Source organism: Schistocerca gregaria, chromosome 3, assembly GCF_023897955.1.
Source record: "Schistocerca gregaria isolate iqSchGreg1 chromosome 3, iqSchGreg1.2, whole genome shotgun sequence".
In the NCBI taxonomy this organism is placed as follows: Eukaryota; Metazoa; Arthropoda; class Insecta; order Orthoptera; family Acrididae; genus Schistocerca; species Schistocerca gregaria.
Genome location: NC_064922.1, coordinates 205,014,439 through 205,039,948, shown reverse-complemented (window position 1 = coordinate 205,039,948; position 25,510 = coordinate 205,014,439). Strand labels below are relative to the sequence as shown.

Below are 25,510 nucleotides of genomic sequence, written 5' to 3'. Positions count from 1 at the left end.
GGTTGGTACATGTTCATGGCTCTGTTAAGAAATCCTTAGTACACTCAGAAATTACACCTGATGCACCATATAATTATAATTTCATTATTAAGCATTCATGATGTACTGATTCAAATCCTTCTCAGAGGTAAAGAAATTCTACACCTACCTGACACTCCCTTCATCTACCTCATTATGTGTGAGCTCAGAGTATTTTCAACAATTCTACAACAGACTAATACATCTATTGCTGCTTTTAGCATTGAGTCACTTGTCACAGAACAAAAAATGTTTCAAAGTAGACCACTGCATTTGTGACCATGTGAGCTGCAGGTAATATGAAAAATGTATACATTAATTAAATAGTTAAATTTAAAACAGTGAGAACAGTATGAACATTAAGTGAATGCATATCTAGCAAAACTATAACTTCTGTACACTAGTGAATGTACATGGACCAAGTATCAAATTGGTTCAACATATATTCATTCAAAACTGTCAAATCTGAGCAGCAGCAGTTCAGAGAATCCCATCTGCTGCCAAATCCCATACCATGATGTTTCTGGATAGCTTACTTTGTGTACTTGATGGCAGCAGCTTACACAGATGTGGACTTTTATCTTCCACAGACTAGACAGTAAGGTTCATGGGTTACAGCTAGTGCATGAAGAAAATGTTGCTCAGTGAAACTCAAATGATACAACTGGACTGTATTACCAGACAGGAACAGAAATCAAAACACAAAGAATAAAATCTCTTTCATATATTTATTGCATTATAAAAAAATACAACATTGCACTAAAAATCAGCTGCCCTTTGGTATGAAATACTGCTCAGTGGCAATGGAAAAGCTATCTTTATATTTGTAAATGTTTATATACATATGAATTACTGTTTATCACAAAAGAACAAATTAAAATAATGCCATATTGAAATTTTATCATACATGTACAAGGTGCACAGACTAGCCAACTGCTACAGAACTAGCTGTTCAAATCAGACATAGTATTTTAACTTTCAATCACGCACCAAGTTCCATTTCAACAGGTATTAACATTCAGTATACTCGTATTACGGAATACAAGTTTCTTATTAAGTATTCACAAACATATACTTCAGCTTTTGCCATGAAAATCCAGCTTACTCAATGACACAGACAGACTTCGAAGCATACATAAATGTAAATTATTTTAGATATAAGAAACACTTAAAAGATTGTTCATTCTATGGAAATGAACCATGTCAGACACAACACAAAAATGTATCACAGAAATGAAATGACGCTGTAACAGCAACAGACAGAGCTGTCTGTTAAATCTTTTCGATCAGTTAAAATAATGTAGTAATACTTGTTCTTAACAGTTTTATTTTCCTTGAAAGTGCTTTTTTTTTTAAGTAGCTCTGAAATGACCGTATAAATTTAGTTCTATGCATAATACTTTAGGACTTATTGTGATTAAGACAACAAATGTCAACTGAGGCACTGCATGCCTCTATGGTGAACATTGAAATAGTAATAAAATAAGGCATAAAAACGACAACTATAAAAAGAAGGCTGGCATATGTGATACTTTAATTACTGACACAATATGCCTACGTCAGGATGTACGTGCAGCCAAAAAAAGTGAACATTTAATTAACTAATGTATAATGGCAAAAATAAAAAAAATTAAATGCCTAAGGTGGAACACTAATTTGAAATAGCTAAATAAATTCAAAGTGGGAAACATTAATTTGAACATGTTCACTACCTGAGATATAATCACATATTCCGTTGAATTTCTTGGATACTGTTACTTGATACCTAATAATTCTCTTTTTAAATTAATCCAATCTTGGCACCATTGCCCAAATGTTTTTGCTGCCATAAGTGCTTTAGCTGCCTCCTGGAATGTCTCTTCATTTCGTCGAAAATACATCTCTGCATCCATTTCCAACTGTGCTATTTTTGCTGGATTTATTTCAGCCATAGAGACCATTTCTGTTAAATACGGATTGAATCTATAATACACATTTCCCGGCAGAAGATCATTCAGCATTGTGTGAACAGCTGAAAAGGAAAGGGGTGACAGTAAATACTTGTTCAAACTTGTGATAACTGAAAAATATAAGCTACAACTTTATAAACATTTTCAAATATTAATAAGAATGTCCAAGTGCTTTGAATTCTATGAGTCTCTTTCTTTTAGTTTCTTTAAATATGTCAGTTTACTTAACACACACAAATACACCAGTTTATTTAAAAAATAGTGTAGAGAAATTATCAACCAGTTCAGTTGGAAAAAATGAGCAGTCGAAGAAGAGAGGGAACTCTCCGACTAATTCAATGGAATCACAAATAATCACTGAAAAATACATCTCTGTTTTGCAGGAAAGAATTCTATTTTGTATCCCTCTCCCACATCCAGTTTCCCAATATGCACAAAGTTTGTTGAATCATTTAATTTGACACTGTTTGATGTAGAAGCTACATACCATATTGCAGTCCAGGTTTATAAATTTGTCAATACAGAGATCTGAGTGCTCTACTGCAATGAGCTAAATGTTCTATGGATTACTGACATCACAGCAGGCGCATCAGGCAGAAAAAATTCCTTGATACACTTGTTATAGTACTGAAGTGTATATCTGAAGTATCAGTAACTGGTTACTAATTGCTACAGCATGGAAGCACTGTAACAAATGTGTATGAAAAGGCCGTATGCAGAATCAAGGTTTTTTTGGGGGTCTTGGTGCTCAGTTCCTATTTCACAAAGGAAAATTGGGTAAAAAGTTTTTTGTTTTGACCAGCCTAGTGGCCATTTGTATAGACGTTGGAACATTTGTCTTCCTGTAGCTATGTTATAGTACATTAGCCAACGTTTGAATGACAAACCAGACCTAGCACCCAGGAAAATTGAGTGAGTTGCTTAATTCCTCTTGCAAAAGATTTTAATTGGGCTGAAATTAAAGTTCAGCTAATGGCACCATTTTTATGTGCCCCATTCAGATTTTACATACAAAAACAGTCACCACTAAATAACTCTGGACTGAAGCAAGACTGATGGTTCAAATTTGAATTTGGTCCATGAGTGTATCGAACCTTGAGTTAAAGTAAGTTTTAACCACTTGAAAAAAATCTTGCTCTGTTTGGATTTATGTTCAAAAACACATTTTTCAGGTGGTTTTTGAAGTGTGTCATCTCTATACCTTAACCTTATACGAAACAGTTTAAGCATTGCACAAAAATAGATAAATGGATTAAGTCAAAATGAAATTTTTTCATCCAATAATCTTCATCCATTGTCAAGATATGACAGTTTAAACTCGAACTAAATGTAGCATGCAAAATTTGTTCTTATGTGAACTGAATGCACAGGGGCAGGTTAAAGTGAATCAAATACATGACAGATGCATTCTGACAATGAAATTGTAAACTAGCTTTCAAAAATCTAGCTTCATTCAGATTTTACACGAAAAAACATGTTTTCTATGAGTATTTTTACATGGACCACTTCTAGGTTTCAAAATTGTGCAAAATGGTTCAAATTTTGTAAGAAGATAGACAAATACATGTAATTAATTGTCTCCACGTTATTTCCTGAAAGCTTTATCTGTTGCCATGATACAGAGGTCAAAAATTGCACATAAAATCCAGTTTTACACAAATTGCACAAGCTGAGACAGTTTACAGTGTTATAGCTGATGATAAAAAATATATCTTTACAGTAACTGTAAGAAGTATTTACCAAAAATCTTTCATCATTCAAGTTTTACATACTAAAACTCATGTTTGCACATGAAATTGTGTTTTGTAGAAAACCACTGCATTTTAAGCACTGCATTGGATATAATTTTAAAAACTGATTATTACAGTTGATTATCATTTAGTTGCTTATACATTACATTTAACAGTGGCTTCAAATCATCAGAAAATCTTTGGACATGCAAAACAATGCATGTAACAAACCAGAATTATACACAGCCCTGTACAAAATGATACATTGTTTCATCAAGCATGCAGAAAGTTAAAAAATAAGCCAAATTTACTATAAAAATATTTTTCAGGGGAAAAGATCACCTTATTTCTGAGCAATAGAAAATATTTTACTGCATTTTCTCCCGAAACTACTACATTATCTTAGAGAAAATTTATTTTCAGGCGAAGAAAGCTTATGTTAACCAACTTTTGTACAAGACTGACATATCATGCATGCACTGTTTCACAGTTGTTCTGCTTATTTCAGCCAATCATTCTCGTACTTAATTGGGATTGTTTTTTGCAACATTTTGTGACAACATTTTCACACAAGTTTTCCTAATGGCAGTTTCTTAATTTTCAGTTTTTATCGTGACAATAATTTTAAAATAAGAGATAATAACAAGATTTAAGCTTTTTTAATAGTTTAATATTTGTTGCACAAATCATTCAGCTTGCAATATAGTAATCTTTTGTGTAACTTCATCTATGTATGTGGTGTGTAGTAAGTTTATCTACATAATGTAAACTATTTTGCCATTATTTTGTGCACTGTATTAAGTATTTATGGTTATTTTTTGTACGAGGGCTATTCAGAAAGTAGGGAATGTTTTGGCATTAAAAAAATTAAATAGAAGAAATACATTTTATATATACACTTGAAAGAGTAACTGACATACTACTACTTCACACAGTCACTTGATCACAGCGTTGCATTGCAAGACCGTTCTTTATCTTGGGAAACAAGTGGAAGTTGCTTGGTGCAAGATTGGGATTGTAGGGTGGATGAGGGAAAATTTCCCATTTGAATGAATTAAGGAGTACATTAGTGTGGTTTGCCATGTGAGGTCAGCCATTGTCGTGCAAGAACAAAATTTTGAACTTCAGCTTTCCTCAGCATTTGTTTTGAACTGCTATTCTAAGGCTGTGCAAAGTTAGACAGTACCGCGTAGAATTTATGGTTGCTCCACTTTCAAGAAAATCAATAAAAAGCACACCTTGCCTATCCCAAAAAACTGTCCCCATCAATTTCCTTGCTAACAAGGTTTGCAAACATTTTCTTGGTTTTTGGGTGGGACCTTGTGTGCCCCCACTCGGTGGATTGTAATTATGTCTCGCGATTGACGTATTTCATTCAAGCCTCATCACTGGTTATGATTCAATCCAGTAATGAATCACCATTTTTGTGGTAGGCCTCCAGAAATGTCAACGTTGCCCATTCACTGTTCTTTATGGTGCTCTATAAGGAGAAAGACAACTGGCGTTCTACGCATTGGAGCTCGGAATGTCTGATCCCTTAATCGGGCAGGTAGGTTAGAAAATTTAAAAAGGGAAACGGACAGGTTAAAGTTAGATATAGTGGGCATTAGCGAAGTTCAGTGGCAGGAGGAACAAGACTTTTGGTCAGGCGAATACAGGATTATAAATACAAAATCAAATAGGGGTAATGCAGGAGTAGGTTTAATAATGATTAAAAAATAGGAGTGCGGGTAAGCTACTACAAACAGCATAGTGTACGCATTATTGTGGCCAAGACAGACACGAAGCCCATGCCTACTACAATAGTACAAGTTCATATGCCAACTAGCTCTGCAGATGACGAAGAAATTCAAGAAATGTATGATCAAATAAAAGAAATTATTCAGATAGTGAAGGGAGATGAAAATTTAATAGTCATGGGTGACTGGAACTCAAGAGTGGGATAGGGAGAGAAGGAATCATAGTGGGTTAATATGGATTGGGGTGAGAAATGGAAGAGGAAGCCGTCTAGTAGAATTCTGCACAGAGCATAACTTAATCATAGCTAACACTTGGTTCAAGAATCATAAAAGAAGATTGTATACATGGAAGAATCCTGGAGATGCTAAAAGGTATCAGATAGATTATATAATGGTAAGACAGAGATGTAGGAACCATGTTTTAAATTGTAAGACATTTCCAGGTGCAGATGTTGACTCTGACCACAACCTAGTGGTTATGAACGGTAGAATAAAACTGAAGAAATTGTAAAAAGGTGGGAATTTAAGGAGATGGACCTGGATAAACTGACTAAACCAGAGGTTGTACAGAGTTTAAGGGGAGCACAAGGGACAAATTGGCAGGAATGGGGGGAAAGAAATACAGTAGAAGAAGAATGGGTAGCTTCGAGGAATGAAATAGTGATGGTAGCAGAGGATCAAGCAGGTAAAAAGATGAGAGCTAAGGAAATCCTTGGGTAACAGGAGAGATACTGAATTTAATTGATGAAAGAAGAAAATACAAAAATGCAGTAAGTGAAGCAGGCAAAAAGGAATACAAAAGTCTCAAAAATGGGATCGACAGGAAGTGCAAAATGGCTAAGCAGGCATGGCTAGAGGAGAAATGTAAGGATGTAGAGGCTTATCTCACGAAGGGTGAGATAGATACTACCTACAGGAAAATTAAAGCGGCTTTTGGAGAAAAGAGAACCACTTGTATGAATATCAAGAGCTCAGATGGAAACCCAGTTCTAAGCAAAGAAGGGAAAGCACAAAGGTGGAAGGAGTATAAAGAGGGGAAATGGAAGAGTATGTAGATGAGGATGAAATAGGAAATACGATACTGCGTGAAGAGTTTGACAGAGTACAGAGTGGTGAGTGTTTCTTTTTCTGATGAAGGCTGTGGCTAAAAGCTTAGACGTATGTCTTTTAATTATGTCTGTCTGTAACTTAACATGTCATCTTTATGGTAAGTAGCAATCTAGCCTTTCCTTACATGTTTAATGTCATGAAAAGGTTGAGTTGCAGACAAGCACAACAAAAAGACAACTAAACAAGTGAGCTTTAACCCAAAAGCCCTTCATCCATCCTCCCCCCTCCCCCCTACACACACACACACACACACACACACACATACACACACACACACACACACCACATGCACATGAAGCTGAGCATTTGTAAGAACTACTCCCAGGCCCTTGGACTGAAGTGGGCCAAATTTGATAAACTAACTCCTCATAAGATCAACATTTTGGGGAGCTTAAATAGTGGCAACACTGCTGTGCAGACACTATGCAATGGAATTTACTTTTGCCGCTGATAGCACATGTTGACGTACCTATCTTACCTCCAAGCAAATGGACTCGCTTGTCCCATGTCACTGTCATGCGCACCATCGAGGGAAAAACAGTCGCTAGTGAATGAGCGGCCTAATGTAATGGTGTCACTATGTTGTACGACTGTGATGGTGTTATCTTAACACATTACGCTCCTCCATGGCAGACTGTCAATGCACGGTATTACTGTTTATTTTTAGAGCATCACCTGCGACCAGCTTTGCGAAAGAATTGGTGACACTTTTTGCACAACCCACCCATCATTTTGCACGGCAACGCGTGGGCGCATACAGTGCAAGCTGTGGTTGCTCTGTCTGGTCAATGGGACTGGGAAGTACTGTACCATCCACCATACTCCCCATGACTTTGATTTGATTTGATTTCATTCTGAACATGAAGCAACAACTTTGTGGCATTTGCTTCAGAACTGTTCCAGAGATTCGACAGGTAGTAGACCGCTCCATTCACACCATAAACAGAACAGGCTCTGCTAACAGTATATTACGCCTCCACATCGCTGGCAATGGGTTCTACACAATGCTGGTGACTACTTTGAAAGACAGTAACAAGTGCAAACATGTAACTCTTTTGTATCGGTTGTGAATAAATAGTTGCCATTATTTAAGTTCCAATTCTCGTATTCCAGCTCTAGTATTTATGGATGTAGAAACATGCACGTTTTTAAGCCTGTGGCATATAGTTGATCTGAATGATAGGTGTGTTGCATATGAATAGTATCAACCTGCCTTATCGACCTGCTTTGCAGGGGCAGCCTACACATCATGGGACACACAGTGTTTCCAAACCCTTGTGCTGCACAAGAAGCATGTTGGGGGAGTACACCAGCCTGCTTTACTGACGTCTTTTACAGGGTCTACAGATGTGGATGTGGGTGGTCATGCCAAGGAGGAAGGTTGAGATGGATAGAGGACAAGATTTGAGAGGAGGGAATGAGGGGCTGACCTATGGGGAAGAGGGGGCAGGCAGTGATCAGTAGGGATAGTTGTGCAGGAGGAGATACAAAAAATGAAGGAGGGGAAGGAGGACACACACACACACACACACACACACACACACACACACACACAGACAGAGAGAGAGAGAGAGAGAGAGAGAGAGAGACGAGCTGAGACATAGGAGGAAGAGATGGACAGGTAGGGAGGTGAGGAGGTAATTGGCAAAGAGAGGGGATCAAAAGATGTGCGAATTATGACACATGTACAGAGGCAAAGAAACAGGGAAAATGCTAGTATCCACTAAAATTATTACCAACCATATAGAAACTAAACAATATTTTAATCTAGCAAAGATCTGTGCATGCTTTAGATGCAGGTATCACACAATGGACCACTTTCAAAGTCATGGGCAAAATTATGGAAGGAAACAAAAGATTATGAATAAATGCTTTTTCTGAAATACATACATGTTGAGAAAAGTTTTCACTCCGTTTCAAGCAAATCTGTACTGGCACCATAGGGGAAGAAGGCATCAATTCATTCTAAATTATCACACTGAGGAATGAATGCATATAAGGTACAGCTTCTACATATTCCATCTGGATAGTGGGAAATTCAGAACTGAGGAGAGTCCAGCGAAGTGATTCCATACCACCAAATATGTTCTCAACAGTCTCTGACAACATTTTCAGATCCTCAAAGCAGGCAAATGAAGAAGGAAACACCTTAATTAAACACATCCAAATCACTCTCAGTTTGCTGATTACACTGTACTTTTACCCTATGACAAACATAGCCTTTCAGAACAATGAAAGAGCCTTATCGAGCAAGTTTGTAAGTAGGACAAAGACTCAGTTATAATAATGTTAAAGTAAAGAACAATATATTCACTGAAGAGGAAATAATCATAGAACCAGCTGATGAGCTTTTGTATTTAGGACAGCTGAAGAAAATGATGGGATGGACAGCAAAAGAAACAATCAGAAAAATAAAAATGGCCTGGAATGGTTTAGGTAAACAATATACATTTTTCCAAAACGTAGCTTCCAACATTCTACATGGGAAGTTTGAAGTCAGTGTGTACAATCTGTTTTGACCAACAGAATGAGGCAATGGTCTTTAAGAGTCAGAAAAGTAATCAATTTGAACAGAGAAAAGACTGGACTGCATGGCAGAATTGTGATTAATGATAATTAAACAGAGGTATGCATAACTTGTAACCAGGTGAATAGGTGGAAGGTGGACCACAAAATTTCTTTGCTCAGTCCAAAGTGATAAGAAAACACTGTAATGATACCCTTTCCTTTTCATAATTGTTATTCCATTATGGATTTTCAATTGTTTGATTTAATCTAATTGAAGGTGGATTAATGGCATTAGAAAAACATGAAGGAGCAACATAAATACATCTCTAGCTGCTGATGATGATAAATGTGAGCACAATTTTGTTCCCTAATTTTGTAACAAAGTGATATCTGTGAGATTCGTTTTCCTTCTGGGCAGCTGTTCATGACTTTTCTGAAAGACAGGAACTATCTGTACTATTTTCTAATCACATGGAATGCTGCTTTGTTTCATTAACCTGAAGTAGAAGAGGGACCATGTCTTCTGCATATTCAAAGCAAACTGACAGTTATTCAAGTGGGTCCAGTGACCTTCCTTTATCAAGTGACTCCAGCTGTTTTTCCATCTCTCTCTCATGTATTTCTGTCTCTCAAGAATCTGTCATTTCTTTGACCATGCAGGACTCAAGAGTATTTGGGCCAAACTCGTCTTCAAACATATACTTAAAGATGTATAAAAAAGAGATCTGTCAACTAAAACTTTCACTGCCTGTGTGCAAATAAACATTAATTTTTAACAGTATTTAACACAGAACTGCCAGAACAAGCCATTCCACATCAAATGAGTAATCTTGAAATTCAAAGTTATATCAATAGAATGTCTGGAACTAACTATAATTTATGGCAATGGAAATATCAGAGCCAAATGTAAATAATGATTTAGAAAACAGATCACGGCTGGTTTCAAGCACACAATATAATCAACATTCAGAGGCAATTTATGTGCCTATTAATGACTTAACATTTAAAGTGAAGGCAACTAGTAAATTATTATGGATAATACAGAGACATCTTTTAGATTTCGCTTTTACTATGGCTTGTACACAGTGATCTTAAAAAATCTGTGCTAATGTACAAAAATATATGCAACTACCTGCTGTGCTAACAAGTCCCAGTTTCTATAATTTTTATTAACAAAATATATTCAAAACATTGTGGGGAAAAGAAACTCAATCTCTCTAAGTTGAATAGAGGGTGGTAAAAAGAAACACATGAAGTATCAATTACTTCAATGTTCAAATACTGTTCTATGGTTGCATAAAAATGACATAGATCCCAAACTATTCTCATAGTGCCCATGTATCCCACTAATAGAGCTGTATGGGTGTGACCTCAGACAGATATATCAACAGTCAATACTCATTAGCATAGGAGGGTTAATCGAAACTGCAATAATAATCTTTGTTGAACAAACATTGACTTGGTGAATAAAATCTTCCACACTGGCAGTTAAAATACTTTTACAAAAGTCACTATCTGCTTGGCATCAATAGAGATGCATCTTCAGATGATATGTTTTTTAAACAGTCGTGTCACAAAGTGACTGCTTACAGCCAAGTCCTATCGTTCATAGATAAAAAGTATATATAACTTGGCTCTAAGTAATCACTTTGTCATGGCATGAGTGTTTAAAAAAAACTATCACCTGAAGCTGCATCTCTATTGGTGCAAAACAGTCAGTGACTTTTAATAAAGTATTTTAACAACCAGTGTGGAAGATTTTATTTGCCAAGTAGAATTTTGGCTGCAGTTGTCCAACTTTTTAAATAATGTAAACACTACTTGTTCTATAAATCTTCGAGTCCAACTGCATCATGGAACTTTGAATATGTAGACACTGTTAAATTCATCTTACATCACAAGATCAGAGATGTAAGCATTTGTTAAATTCTCATATTGAAAAGAAGAAGAAAGCAAGTTCAATACTCAGCAGTGACCATTTCCCTGTCCAATACTAATCATTTTGTCTTTAAAATAGGTTCTCCCTCTTCTCTCTGTTGTTATAATTATGAAAATTTTGGAAGGATAAGTCTCTCTTCTTTCTTCATATTATCTCTTAAAAAGAGGAGAAATGAACGATGGACACAATAGCTAAAAATATCTTTTGGGTCTCTTACTTCTCCTCTACCAGTTACACTGATGCTGCAAAAAGGTGTTAGTCATCTTTCTTTCTGGATTAAGATACTGCCAATTACTATGTAACTACCGTATTTACTCAAATCTAAGCCGCACTTTTTTTCCGGTTTTTGTAATCCAAAAAACTGCTTGCGGCTTAGAATCGAGTGCAAAGTAAGCGGAAGTTCTGAAATATGTTGGTAGGTGCCGCCACAACTAATTTCTGCCATCAAACATATGTAGCGCTAAACAGGCATGCTTTGCAGGCACAAAGATAAATTCTGGCACCAAATTCTCTGCGTCAGTAAATAAATTTAAAAAAGGTGGAAGACGAGCTTTTTTCTACGCCCCGAGTTTTGAACACTGCATTTTCATACATTATCCAACGAAGTAAATACAAATTCCATATTGTTCATCTTTGAATGTAGCAGCTTTTCAATGTACTACAAAAATCCGACTGGCAAGACTGTTTGCAATGTTTGTCAATATATGTTCTGAATTTTTTCCTACCTGTGAGAAGCAATGGTTGCTAATAAGAACCTGATGAAATGTGAATCACATGCAGTATTCTCTTCGCCATAAGAATAATACCAATATAAACATTTTGCCATGTATTCTTTTGTGTTTGCTGCTATCTCATTTAAATCCTGTCTGCCTAATAAACTACAAAACTAGAGTGAGACAACAGCAAACGTGGAAGAATACACATACCATGTCATGTTTATATTCGTATTATTCTTATGCCTAATAGTGATACAGTCAGAAATGAAGCATGGCAATTGAGTAGATTTTTAAATCTAAGATGACTAATTTCTGTGCAGAAAGTAATGTACTAAAGAGGCGTCTGCAAAGATTTTCAAACAGAGAAAATTTTTCGCTAAATTCTCGTTAAGAACATCATCTATCAAACGCTATTTATTATTTGGTTCTTGCTGATCATTATCAAAGAAAGCAGCAGTGTAAATAACAACAAATAGCAGTCGCTTGCCATTGTTTCGCTAATGAGACGATTCCTCTCTCTCTCTCTCTCTCTCTCTCTCTCTCTCTCTTTTTTTTTTTTTTTTTTTTTTAATTGTAAGCGGCGGCAGCGCACACCAAAGCAATCCATGCCAAGAGCGGCGACAGGTCGTGAACACACATTACCAGAATGCGACAACAATGCATGACACAGTACAGTAATACATTTTCAGTTTAGAGTGACGTAAACACCTATAACAAAGAGAATGGCATTTATTAGATCAAAGAAAAGTAAGCAATCAATTCAAACCAGACAAAGCACGTGAAAAACGAAGGATACCCGTATAAATACGGATGGAGCGCCTGACGCATAGCAATGGCTACCTGGTAAAGCTTAACTGCTAAGCTTACGACTCGAACCAAACTACTGTAGCTCTATCGTCATTCATTCGACTTAAATTGTGTCTCATATCACAATGGACTAACTTTGTTTCGATTTGGAGGTGCCGCCTAAAACTTTTCCTCTCCCCTTGAAGTTCGAGTCTCAAATTTCAGGTGCGGCTTACATTGGGGGAAAAATTTTTTTCCTTGATTTTGAGTCTCATTTTTTAGGTGCGGCTTAGATTCGAGTGCGGCTTAGGTTCGAGTAAATACGATAAAGCATAATTGAGACTACAATGGCCAACCATAATAACCTTTCTACAATTTTAAATTAACATTTTCTTAAAAATGTGCATGTTATTGTATAACTCAAGTAACAATACAGCAGAAAATAAATATGCACTGTTACAAACCTTCAGTGTCTGTAGCACTGTCTAGAATTTTCAAGAATTTTGTTTTCCATGACGATGACAAAGATTCCTCTTGAATTCCTATTACTGGTTGACAACGGCCAGTACCAAAAGAAATTATGCACTGAATAGGAGAGCCAGGCCACAGGTGTCGTGCCTCATGGACAGCCACAGCACATGGATTATTTACGAGAATACCACCATCCTAAAAGTAATGCATATATTTATTAGAGTATTTAGAGTAGAAATGTAATGACATAATGAAAAAGAAAAGCATAAGTAGCAGAAATGGCCAGTCAACTAGTAAGAAAATTTTATGTGATCACATTGTAGTTCTCATGCTTGTTCTGGGTTATTCAAGATAGATCTGAGTGAAAATAAGTAATATCCTAAATAACATCAATATTTCTTGTTTATGTTATAGTAATAGAAGAGACAGGATGTAAATGAAAAAAAAAATGACAAATAAGAATTACTGCAGACGACTACACAAATTCAACTGACTGAGACACATAGTCATAGGTAACTGTAAAAAATTTTTTCAGAGCTTTAAAAGACCATTCTTTTTTTAGGTTAAAGTGAGTACAGCTGCCACTCGCAACCCTCTCCCCCCCCCCCCCCCCCCCCCTCATTTTGCTTCTCCCACCCACTGCCCTCCCCCCCTTTTTTACTGTGAGTGGTTAGCAAGGCTATGGCTGATGAGTGCTGGAGTAAAAAGAGTGACGCCTAGGAAGAGGTAAGACATTTGTGGCCAGGTAGGACATGTGGAAGAATGAAGAAAGTTTCCTATCAAGCATAAGCCCCAAGAATTTCACAGATTCAGTGAATGGAAGTGCAGCAGGCCCAAGATGTAAAGACAATGGAAGAAACCCATTCCCCCACCAGAAATTCATACAAATGGTTTTGTCAGTGGAAAAGCAAAAGCCATTGTCGATGCTTCATGAGTAAAGACAATCAAGACATCACTGAAGGTGCCACTCAAGGAGACAAGTTCATGAAGAACTGCAATAGACTGCAATGTTATCAATTAAAAGGGAACCAAAGATACCTGGCAGGAGTCAGTCCATAACAGAGTAAAATGTAAGTGTCGTGTGACTAGGGCCTCACTTTGAGCAGACGGTTCGCCAGGTGCAAGTCTTTCGATTTGACGCCACTTCGGCGACTTGTGCATCAATGGGGATGAAATTACGATGACTAGGACAACACAACACCCAGTCCCTGAACTGAAAAAATCTCCGACCCAGCCTGGAATCGAACCCGGGCGGTTAGGATTGATATTCTGTCGCGCTGACCACTCAGCTACCAGGGGCGTACACCATAACAGAGTTAATGGCTATAGCAAAGAGGACGATGCTCAGGATGGAGCCTTGAGGCACCCTCTTTTCCTGGATAAAGGTGTCCAACAAGGCTGAAACTCTGTTTTTAAAAATTCCTGAAGGAACTGGGACAGGCAACCTCAAAGTCCACAGTGTGTGGAGTAGGATACCAGTCCCAGCAGGGGTTGTAAGCTTTCTCCAAATCAAGAAACATGGCCAGTCTGGTATTTTCACAGAAAACTGTTCATGAAATGGGTTGACAAAGTGAAGAGATGGTCAACTGCAGAACGGCATACACAAAATCCACACTGTGCAGTGGGTAGTAGATTCTGAGACTTGAGCCACCATGAATCGTATGTTCTCACCTTGAAAACACAACTGGTGAGAGAAATAGGGTGGTAGCTAGAAGCAAAGTGTTTGTCCTTATTGGGGACAGTGGCTGCACACCAATGACTGGCAAATGTGGCATCTGCACAAATGCGATTGTACATACGAAGGAGAATGTGTTTGCCTGCAAAAGAGAGGTGCTGCAACATCTGAAAGTGAATATCGTCTGGCCATGGGGTGGTGGAAGATCAGGATGAGGTGAGAGCATGGTCAAGTTCCCTCATAGTAAGGGCAGCATCATAGCATTCATGATTTGAGAGGAGAAGGATACCACCCGAGCCTCCTTCACTTGTTTCTGAGGAAAGAAGACAGGGTGATGGTAGGTGGAGTTTGAAATCTTCCAAAATAGATGCCCAAGGTGTTGGAGATAGCAACAGGATCCACAATGACATCATCTGCTATAGTCAGGCTGGAAATCAGGGAATGAACCTTGGTCCCAGAGAACCAAAAGAAGTTACCCCACACAACAGAAGAGAGTGAAAATGTTAAAACGACTAGTAAAGGAAATCTAGTTGGATTTTTTTGTAGACCAAACAATGCAACAACACTGCATGTGCAACTGTTTATAATGAATACAGTTCGCCATCACAGGATGATGGTTAAAAATGTGGAGAGCATGTCTCCATATGCGAATCACACCTTGGTTCACCTCAGTCCACAAGGAGACCGGGACACGGTGGGGTAAAGTAGTAGTGTGAAGTGCAGAACATTCTCCGGTGGTAAGAACAATGTTCATAAGGTACTTTACCTGGTCATCACAACTGAGAAAATGTTTGTCAAAGGCCCCTGGTAGAAATAAGGTCTCCAGTCAGCCTTAGAAAGCTGCCAACTGGGTTTACATTCAGGTGGATTGAAAGTCACCAAATGGATAGCACAATGGAAATTGTCTGCTTGAGAAAACATACCATTCTAGATTACGGGCAAGCTGGGCAGTGCAGAATGAGAGGTCCTGATGAGAATAGGTGTGCATGGATTCTGAATGGAACATGGGTGCTCCAGTGTTAAGATAGATGAGGTTGAGCAGGTTAAGCTCTGTCAAGAGGGAACCTCTCAGACAGGTCCTTGAAGAGTACCAAAGGGGATGATGGGCATTAAAGTCACCGAACAGCAAAAATGGGTGAGGGAGCCGACCAGTAAGCTGGAGTCAGTCTGACCTGGTGACAGCTAATGAAGGAAGGATGTAGACATTATAAAGACAATAGGTGAAACGAGGAAGGAAAATGAGGACTGCAACAGCTTGCAGCCATGTGTTCAATGAGATAGTCTGATAGTTTGGCTATGGATGAGCCTTTATGACTGGCAGACGAGGACCCAGACATTTGCTGGTTGGAGGGACGTAAAAAGTGTTCACAGGAGTGTTTCTTTTGTCCCTTATGGCCTGCCAGTTGTGTAGCAGGTGATTTCAATGCCAAGGGCAAAGATTTGGTGGCTTGTCATGCAGCTGTAGGAGGAGACTGAATGTTATTATGATACTGGGTGACTTCAGAACTGCAATACTGAATTGGTAGTCGCAAGTCTGTGTGGCAATGTCCCTCATGGAGTGTGGCATAGCAAGGATGGTACTATAATTGTCGAATGGTAAAAAGCAACTTGTGTGTGACAGGGTAGCGTACTTTTTCCTTCACCCAGATCCCCTGGATGGCCTACATATAACAACTGAATCGCTTATTTCAGAAGGGCCCTACATCCATCTGACATTGTTTTGAAAGAAGTGGAAAAAACTGTTTTAATATTTTAGGGGTCATTTTCTTAACTGTTTGCAGTGACCATCTGAGATATGCGACTATGAACAATTATACTGATTTATTCTGTACTCAAATACTGTATGTATTTATTGACCAGACCTGAATATTTCTCTTGGACATATGGCTTTTCAGAAATAAGTGAGACATAAAAATCTTATAACTTTTACGGCACACAAAAAAAGGAACTGTCAATAAATATATAAGTAAATGTTAGACAATGTTAAAACAAATTGTTAATCAATAATGAATATCACGAATAACACATCATCTGTGTCCAGTGCTCCCACAGCAGTTGGCCACTGATGAAATGTATTTCAGAATTCTAGGATGTGTTCTTATTGCACTATGTAAGCAGCCAACTTCTTTACACCTATCATCATCTTGACATTGGCAGGAATGTAGTCATCTGAGTAGGCTTGAACAGCTGGGAAGTTGACACTGGATCAAGAAACTCCAAGTAGTCATAATCTGAATGGGTATTTAAACCACTGATCATGCTGCAAGCTGTTACAGACCCAAATACCTTATCACTGATGACAAAAATGATGAAATGTTTAAACACTGAATGCTACTTTCAAGTCCCTTTGTGATGTAACTGTCTCTAGAGAATGAGTTGTCGTCCTCTTGTAAAGTCCCATCCACTATAACTTGAAGTCAACGATTTCATCTGTTGAGACAACCTTTTTGGAGAATTGTCTTCTTGTACTAGATGATATGATCAGTTCAACATAATCCACAACAGTTTATACTCTACAAAATTGTTAAGGCTTTCGTGGCCACTTGTTGACAAACTGCCTATTGGCTTCTGTCTCGGGTTCTTTGGCCGACGTTCATCTAATGATTTTTCTGACGTTTTGCCAGCTCAAGTGGTTGGCATTGTCAAAGCTTCACCCTCCATTGCCGGTGGTGAACTGGAGTCGAGCTCGCGGGCGCAGACTATATGTACCTGGCGCACCAACGTCCGAGGGCTTCTCCGCGGTCATTTCCGGTGCGGTTCTCCTCTTGCTACCTGCAACAGTCATCGCTGCAGCACGGGAAGCCAGGATCCATTGACCTTAAGGCTTTCCTCTTTCTTGTTCAAACTGTTTGCGTGTTTTTGTATTTCTACAGCTTCTCTGAACAAGCGCGTGTGATAGTGCTTCTCTACAGCCAGAACTTCCGTGTCGGCAAATTTTATTACGTGGTCGGTCTCATTCAGTGCGGCCGATTTCTCCACCTGCGCCAACCTGCAATGTCGCTTATGCTCTTTGATCCTGGTGTTGATGGATTGTCCAGTCATTCCGACAAACTTTTCCGCATGTGCATGGTATACGGTATATTCCCGACATTGCAAGTGGGTCTCTTTTCTCCTTCGCTGATCTAAGACACTCTTTGATCTTCTTTGTCGGTTTGTCAACAAGTGGCCACGAAAGCCTTAATAATTTTGTATTACGCCTGTACGGGGAGGAGATTTGCAGATTGTACCGACGCCTTGACCAACAACGGAAGAAGAAAACACGACTTATGTCCTCTTGCCTTTCTGTCACGGTGCCGAGATGAATGTGCTACACCGAAGTTCTTGAGATGTAGGCGCCTATTCACCACTGCCCAAGCACATTGTATCTACGACAGAATGGAACGAGCTTTTCTTCGTGAGCGAATACATACAACACAGAGAGATTTGGCAAGAACGGATCAGGAACTTCTGGACATTTTCTATCAACTAAGTAGCAGAATGCATCGAGACAACTGGGACAAGATCGACAGCATCACTCACAGGAGCATGCAGAACGAACTCGAGCGCTGCACTGAGCGACAGAAGAAAAAGTTTGAAAGATGCCGGAATCAGACCGACAAGGCGATTCCCGACATGTCACACACAGTGGTCAACCTCACTGAACGACAATTGACCGAAGAGGAAGAGTGTGTTCTTCATCCCGAGAACTATACCTATGGAGGATATCATTGCCAACACCGAAGCAGCCATTCGGACCCTTCCTTGTGAAAGGGCAGAGGAAATACGTACGGAAACAGCCAGGATACTGTGCCGAGCAAAACCACCAGCTTGCAACCTGAAGAAAGAAGAGGTACAAACCATTAAGAATCTCAATGCCGACAAGAGTATATTGGTACTGCCTGCCGATAAGGCGAATGCGACCGTCGTAATGAAGACCGAAGATTATGAGCAAAAGATCCGAGACCTATTAGATCCGACGACATACCGAAAACTAAGCGCAGATCCGACACAGCGTATCACACGGAATACGAATCGATTAATCAAGACTTCTTCTCTGCCGGCGGACATACAGAGTAACCTGCGCAACACAGAAGCCCTACCACCTCGGCTGTATGGATTACCCAAGATCCATAAGAACAACGTTCCACCGAGACCGATCGTTAGCGCTCCTGGATCACCGACATATAAGCTGGCAAAACACTTGGCCTCTCTGCTCCAGCCACACATGGGGAAGACCAACACATACATTAAGGACTCAGGACATTTCATTGAGAAGCTGAAGAAACTGAAACTTGCACCAAACGACATCTTAGTTAGCTTTGATGTTGTTTTGTTATTTACGAAAGTGTCACTCAGTGACACTCTGGAGCACATCGGTTCCATGTTCCCGCAGGACATCAGAAAGGGTTCCATGTTCCCGCAGGACATCAGAAAGCTCTTCCATGCGTGTCTCACCATGAGCTATTTCACGTGGAATGGAGATTTCTACGAACAGCTGGAAGGCATCGTCATGGGTAGTCCTCTCAGTCCAGTGGTGGCCAACTTCTTCATGGAACAATTCGAAGCACAGGCACTGCACTCGGCGACTTGCAAACCTAAGGTTACTTTAACAGCCTCCATGCCAACATAACATTTACCACCGAAGTAGAGAAGGACAAGAAACTGCCATTTCTAGACGTGCTGGTCACAAGGGACTGCGAAAAACTGGGACACAGCGTGTATCGAAAACCGACACACATGGACCGATACCTGCACAAACTGTCAAACCACTACCCGAGCCACAAAAGAGGCATGATTAGTACGCTCGTAACGAGAGCAGGACGAATATGTGAGCCGCAACACCTCAAACGAGAAATGCAACACCTGGAAACTGTCCTAAGGAGCAATAGGTACTCCAAAAATTATATTAGAAGTGTAACAGAGCCTAACATTCGGCGAAGTAAGGAACCAGAAAAAGAAATGTCGGGTACGGCCTTTCTGCCATACGTTCCCAGAGTGACGGACAGAATCGGCCGTATATTGCGCAAACATGGCGTAAAGACGATTTTCAAACCGACAAGGAAGATCAAAGAGTGTCTTAGATCGGCGAAGGAGAAAAGAGACCCACTTGCAATGTCGGGAATATACCGTATACCATGCACATGCGGAAAAGTTTGTCGGAATGACTGGACAATCCATCAACACCAGGATCAAAGAGCATAAGCGACATTGCAGGTTGGCGCAGGTGGAGAAATCGGCTGTGGCAGAGCACGCACTGAATGAGACCGACCACATAATAAAATTCGCCAACACGGAAGTTCTGGCTGTAGAGAAGCACTATCACACGTGCTTGTTCAGAGAAGCTGTAGAAATACAAAAACACGCAAACAGTTTGAACAAGAAAGATGAAAGCCTTAAGGTCAACGGATCCTGGCTTCCCGTACTGCAGCGAATGACCGTTGCAGGTAGCAAGAGGAGAACCGAACCGGAACTGACCGCGGAGAAGCCCTCGGACTTTGGTGCGCCTGGTACATATAGTCTGCGCCCGCGAGCTCGGCTCCAGTTCACCACCGGCAATGGGGGGTGAAGCTTTGACAATGCCAGCCACTTGAGCTGGCGAAATGTCAGAAAAATCATTAGATGAATGTCGGCTGAAGAATCCAAGACAGAAGCCAATAGGCAGTTTATACTCTGTCAGTTCTTTGCAGTGATCTCTTGATTGTGCCAAAAGCTCTATCAGACGGTAAGACTGAGTGTCTCCTGATAAGAAAGAATACCTCTATTGTCCGAAATTTTCCAGCATCCGCAAACGCTTGACACATCCTTATTAAACAAATAATTTTTGTTTAGTGCTGAACAGTTATCACAAAACAGATGTACGAGGGCTATGCACAAAGTACATTATGTTTTGGAATTAAAAATAAATAAAGTATTGGAATTTTTTTTATTATATACAGATGAAAGCCACACTTAAATACTACTTTTCTACATTGTTGCCATTTATATTAAGGCACTTATCGTAGCGATGGACGCGCTTGGAAATTCCTTTGTCATAAAATTCGGCCGCCTGCACCTTCAACCATGTGGTTACCTCTTCTTGAAGCTGTGCGTCGTCACCAAAACGCTGCATAACCAACCACTTCTTCACTGTTGGGAATAAGTGGAAGTTGCTCGGTGCCAGGTCGGGACTGTACGGCGGATGAGGAAACAACTCCCACTTAAAAGATTCGAGAACTTCAAGAGTGGCATTTGCCGTGTGGGCCCGGGCGTTGTCGTGAATCAGCAAGATCTTCGAGCCCATCCTTCCCCTGCACTTGTTTTGTATTGCTCTTCTGAGGTTGTGCAGAGTTTGGAAATACCTTTGAGAGTTTATTGTAGTGCCTCTTCCCAGGAAATCCACAAAAGCACACATTTTCTGTCCCAAACGAGCTTACAACCTCTGTCTCTGGCCTCTGGCTCACACAAGCACAAACATACGACCACTGTCTCTGAGACGCTGAGTCGCAGACAAGTACAACAAAAAAACAGCTTAGCAGTATGAGCTTTCAGCCAAAAACGCCTTCGTTGAAAGTAGACAGCACATGGCCATATCATTCATACAAGTGAATTCAGACGTGACCACTGGTGCCAGAAACAGGGGTCGTGTGTGTGTGTTTTGTGCCTGCATGATTTTGTGTGTGTGTGTGTGTGTTTTGTCCACTTTCGACGAAGCCCTTTTTTGCCAAACATTCAACATCTCCACTATATGGAAAGTAACACACTATTCTTCTCATAAAACAGTATTAAATTCTGGACTTTCCATTGTTTGAAAAGATATGATGTGACGTGATTAATGTGACTCACTTGAAAAAATCCAACAAAAATTAAAAAGTTCACAGCAGAAAAACATGAATATCTGACCGCTGGGCTGGAAAAGGATGAGACAGCCAGTATGCAACACACTAAAACTTCCAATTAAAACTTTCGACTGGAGCCGGCATAAAACAAAATTTTAAAAGCTTTCTCTCATCTGTGTTATCCTCTTTAAAACAAACTGATGTTTACTATTTGCAGTGTTTACATTTTACAATGTACTAGGCAATGTCCTTCAAACATGCATGCATGACAGACATGACAAACAGTATTTACATGCCTAAGACTGGTCTCAACAAAAGTAATAAAATCTCTCCTCGTACGGGAGTCACAGCAATAGAGCCAGTGCAGGATATAAACACTCGCTGACATGTAGATATTTAGGTCAGTCCTGGAGGTGCGATCGGATTGCTGAAGTGGTTATAGTGAACGTTCATGTAAAGCGGGGAAATCAGGGTTTGGGAGAGTCCTGGGCCAGCACAAATTTTCATTTGTCACAAATAAATTGTGCAGCTAAAGTCTAATGGTATTCACAATTCTGAATATGTTTATTCCAAAATGACTTATTTCTACAACTGCCTCGTTGTGAAACCATAATGTAAATTCTGTTAAAATGTGACTACAACATCACAGAAACATTTACAAGTTGTTGACACCTCTTTGCTAAATAGTTACAGTCTCAACAGAAACACTGAAATGAGCAAAGAGGGAGCTGATGAAGTGGATGTTATTGCAAATAATGGATACCTCCCATTCCTTCCTTCCTTCACTGCCAGCTTACACTCAGTGTTATCAGTGCAAGCACATCACAGAGTAGCTATACAGTTTCTATATGTGATTTCTCATGAAGTTTTAGGTGAAAAGACTATCATGCAACTCGTTCAACTATTCATCTTGTGTGCAGATATTTGATGTACCAGTGCTTTAGTTGTTGCTACAGTTAAGTCTAATGAACATGGGCTGAGAATGCATCCAGGCTGGCTATCCCAGTTAGTTTTGTTCACTTCAATAGAACGAACTGTCATCCAACTTCTATCTGAACAAGTGTGTGTTATAAATGTTGCAATGAGACAATGCTAACTATTGCATTCCATAATTTTATGAATTTCTGCTATGGAAACAACAAGCTCAACTAACGTGTAAACAAAGTTCTCTGTTTACTCGCCTTAGTATTTCAATAATATGTGAAAACCAGTGTACACCACAAGCAGTAGTTAACCTAACTACGGAATATGCACACAAGGTATCACTTATAATCCAAGAAGGTAAGAAAAACAGTAAATGCATTACTGGACATTAAATTTGTGGTGTTCACCTGATGTAAATATTCTCCTAGTTTAAACTCCTCAAAGTAAGATGGTGCTGCTGCAGATGCTCTGACTGCCTCCCACAATGCATGTTTGTAACCTCCTGTATACTGTGAAATTATTCCATATGGCAGAGAATAATTTCTAAATATAAAGGCTTGTACTCGTGGTTGATTAACAATAGCAGAGACGACAGCAATCTAGAAAAAATGTACAAGATGACATTACCAATAGTTACAGATAACAAATAAATAAATTCAAGGTAAATGGGGTGCACTCTTTGATTTAAATGCAACCTTGCATCTCCCGTGACTAAGCTGAAGGCATAAAGTGGGAAAGCGAAAGGAAGATTATGGTTTAACAGCTAACAACAGGGTAATTAGACCTGAATAGAAATTCAGTTTGTGGAAGGACGGGGAAGCACATTACCTTAAGCACTTTTGGAAAAACACACAACGCAGTTGAACCCCAGCCCTCTGAAACATGCAGAGAAGTAAAGGTGATGGTAAGCAGGGTGGAGTGACATGGATGCAAAAATTACTGACACCTAACATAAAAAATCTATCATAATTCTTCATATGACAGCCAAAAATGCTACAACAATTTTGCTGGAAATTCTACGGTAAAAAGAACACAGCACGTCTAAAACTACCATTAGCTATTGTTTTAGATACGTCATTTTGAATGTACAGTGTACCTTCAGCCAGCTAGATAAAAAATAATAACCCATTTATTTTACTTTTTCAACACAACTCCCAATATATTCAGCCTTCTGATATTTCGAAAACAATCAAAGCACTTCTTCCAAGTGGTTCTGGCACCACTTTTCTTCTGAAGAAAACTACTGTCCCACCAGTAGAATCTTCACTTATGCAAACATGGCACAGTCCTTTCATCAAAATTATGATCATACTGAGAGTGCCCAAGAACTTCGAATCCTACGACAGCTAAACTATCCAAAGAAAATTTTAAGTCAATACGTTGCAGCACTGCCTTTATGAAATCCATTTGTTATAATATTGGAAGTCACTGTTAGAGTTTCTACTTTCAAGTAAAAACTGAGCACAACACATTTCAAAATACTCTTACAGTGAGTAACAGTAAGAACAGAAAACATCCTCTTGTACATAAATTGAAATTTTTCAGACACCAAATGAGCCCCAACCTACAAATACTTGTTTCTTATTCTGTGATTTAATTCCAATATTATATCAGTACAGCCAGTCTTATTCATCAGCAACAATGTTCTGGGTTTGTTTCTTATATTGGAACATTTCCTTCCATATGTTTCCCTATCATTCTCTAACAATGCTGTGTATTTGTTTCTTATTTTGGAACATATCCTGCCATCTGTTTCTACATCATGGAATACAATATCAGCAATGATGAAATCATCTATATTTTTGTGTGTTCTCTCTGTACTGTACAAATTAAAGATGCTGTCAGAACTAATGATTATTCTATCTGGTTATATCCCCCATGCACCATGGACCTTGCCATTGGTGGGATGGCTTGCGTGCCTCAGCAATACAGATAGCCATACTGTAGGAGTCTTTTCGGTAGATGCTGGGGCAACAGTCTGGATGACTGACTGATCTGGATTTGCAATATCAAGCAAAACGGCATTGCTGTGCCGGTATTGCGAATGGCTGAAAGTAGGGGAAACTACAGCTGTAATGTTTCCTGATGACATAGAGCTCTTCCGTGTGGTTAAATAATGATGGCATCCTCTCTTGGGCAAAATATTCCGGAAGTAAAATAGTCCCCCATTCGGATCTCTGGGTTGGGACTCTACTCAGGAGGATGTTGGCATCAGGAGAAACAAAACTAGCATTATGAATCACAGCACAGAATGTTAGATCCTTTAATCAGGCAGGTTAGTTAGAAAATTTAGAAAGGGAAAGGGAAATGGATAGGATGGTTGGTTGGATTAAAAGAGGGGGAAAGGGACCAAACTACAAGGTCATCAGTCCCTTGTTCTGAAGAAAAGAATGCCAGAAGTGTGAGAATAAAACAAATGAGACTCACAACTCAAAACAGAATGAAAGGAAAAATTACAAGAGCGGTGAAAGGCAACAAACATGTAAATGGACAAAAGGGGACAAGAAAATCACAGAAATGCAAGAAACGGGATGAAAAGATTAAAACAACAAAGTAAATTACCATGGCTGGCTGACCATGAGGATAAAAAAAAGCCAGCCACACTGCAACACATTAAAACCTCCACCCTAGAAGCACTAGGGTGGAGGACACAGAGGGACAAAGGATAAACCCACCCTCACGAATAAAATGTAAAACTAAATCAGCCAATGAGGCGTTGTCAGATAAAATTAGTGGCAATGAGTCCGGTAACCCAAGATTTCATTGCTGTGCACTAAAAGTGGGGCAGAGGACCAGAACATGAGCCACTGTCAACTGGGTGCCGCACCGACAATCAGGTGCTTATTCATGGCGCAGGAGGTAAGCTTGGGTCGCCCAAGCATGGCCAATGTGGAGCCGGCAGAGGACAACTGATTCCCTACTAGAGGCCTGCATGGAAGACTTCCACAGATTCACAGTCTCCTTAATGACATGCAGTTTGTTGTGTGTCCTGTTATGCCATTCCATCTCCCAAACCCAAAAAACCCTACGGCATAAGTCAGAACAAAGGTCAGGTTCAGAGATGCCCATCTCCAGAAGCGGTTTCCATGTAGCCTGTTCGGCTAGCCTGTTGGCAAGTTCGTTGCCTGGGATGTCGACGTGTCGTGGGGTC

At 39.5% G+C, this 25,510-nt stretch overlaps 1 protein-coding gene across 4 annotated transcripts in view; it reads right to left on the bottom strand.

Annotated features, from left to right (window-relative positions):
* Positions 1-727: 727 nt before the first annotated feature.
* The window catches only part of LOC126354138 (calcium-independent phospholipase A2-gamma-like), a 59,444-nt gene continuing 34,661 nt past the window's right edge, over positions 728-25,510 (bottom strand). For all 4 annotated transcript variants that reach the window (XM_050003536.1, XM_050003535.1, XM_050003538.1 and 1 more), the window contains exons 7-9: positions 22,767-22,958; positions 12,960-13,161; positions 728-2,029 (exon numbers count right to left, since the gene is read on the bottom strand). In XM_050003536.1, coding sequence (XP_049859493.1) covers positions 1,773-2,029; positions 12,960-13,161; positions 22,767-22,958 — 651 coding nt within the window. In that variant the 3' untranslated portion in view covers positions 728-1,772. The remainder of the gene's footprint in view (positions 2,030-12,959; positions 13,162-22,766; positions 22,959-25,510) is intronic.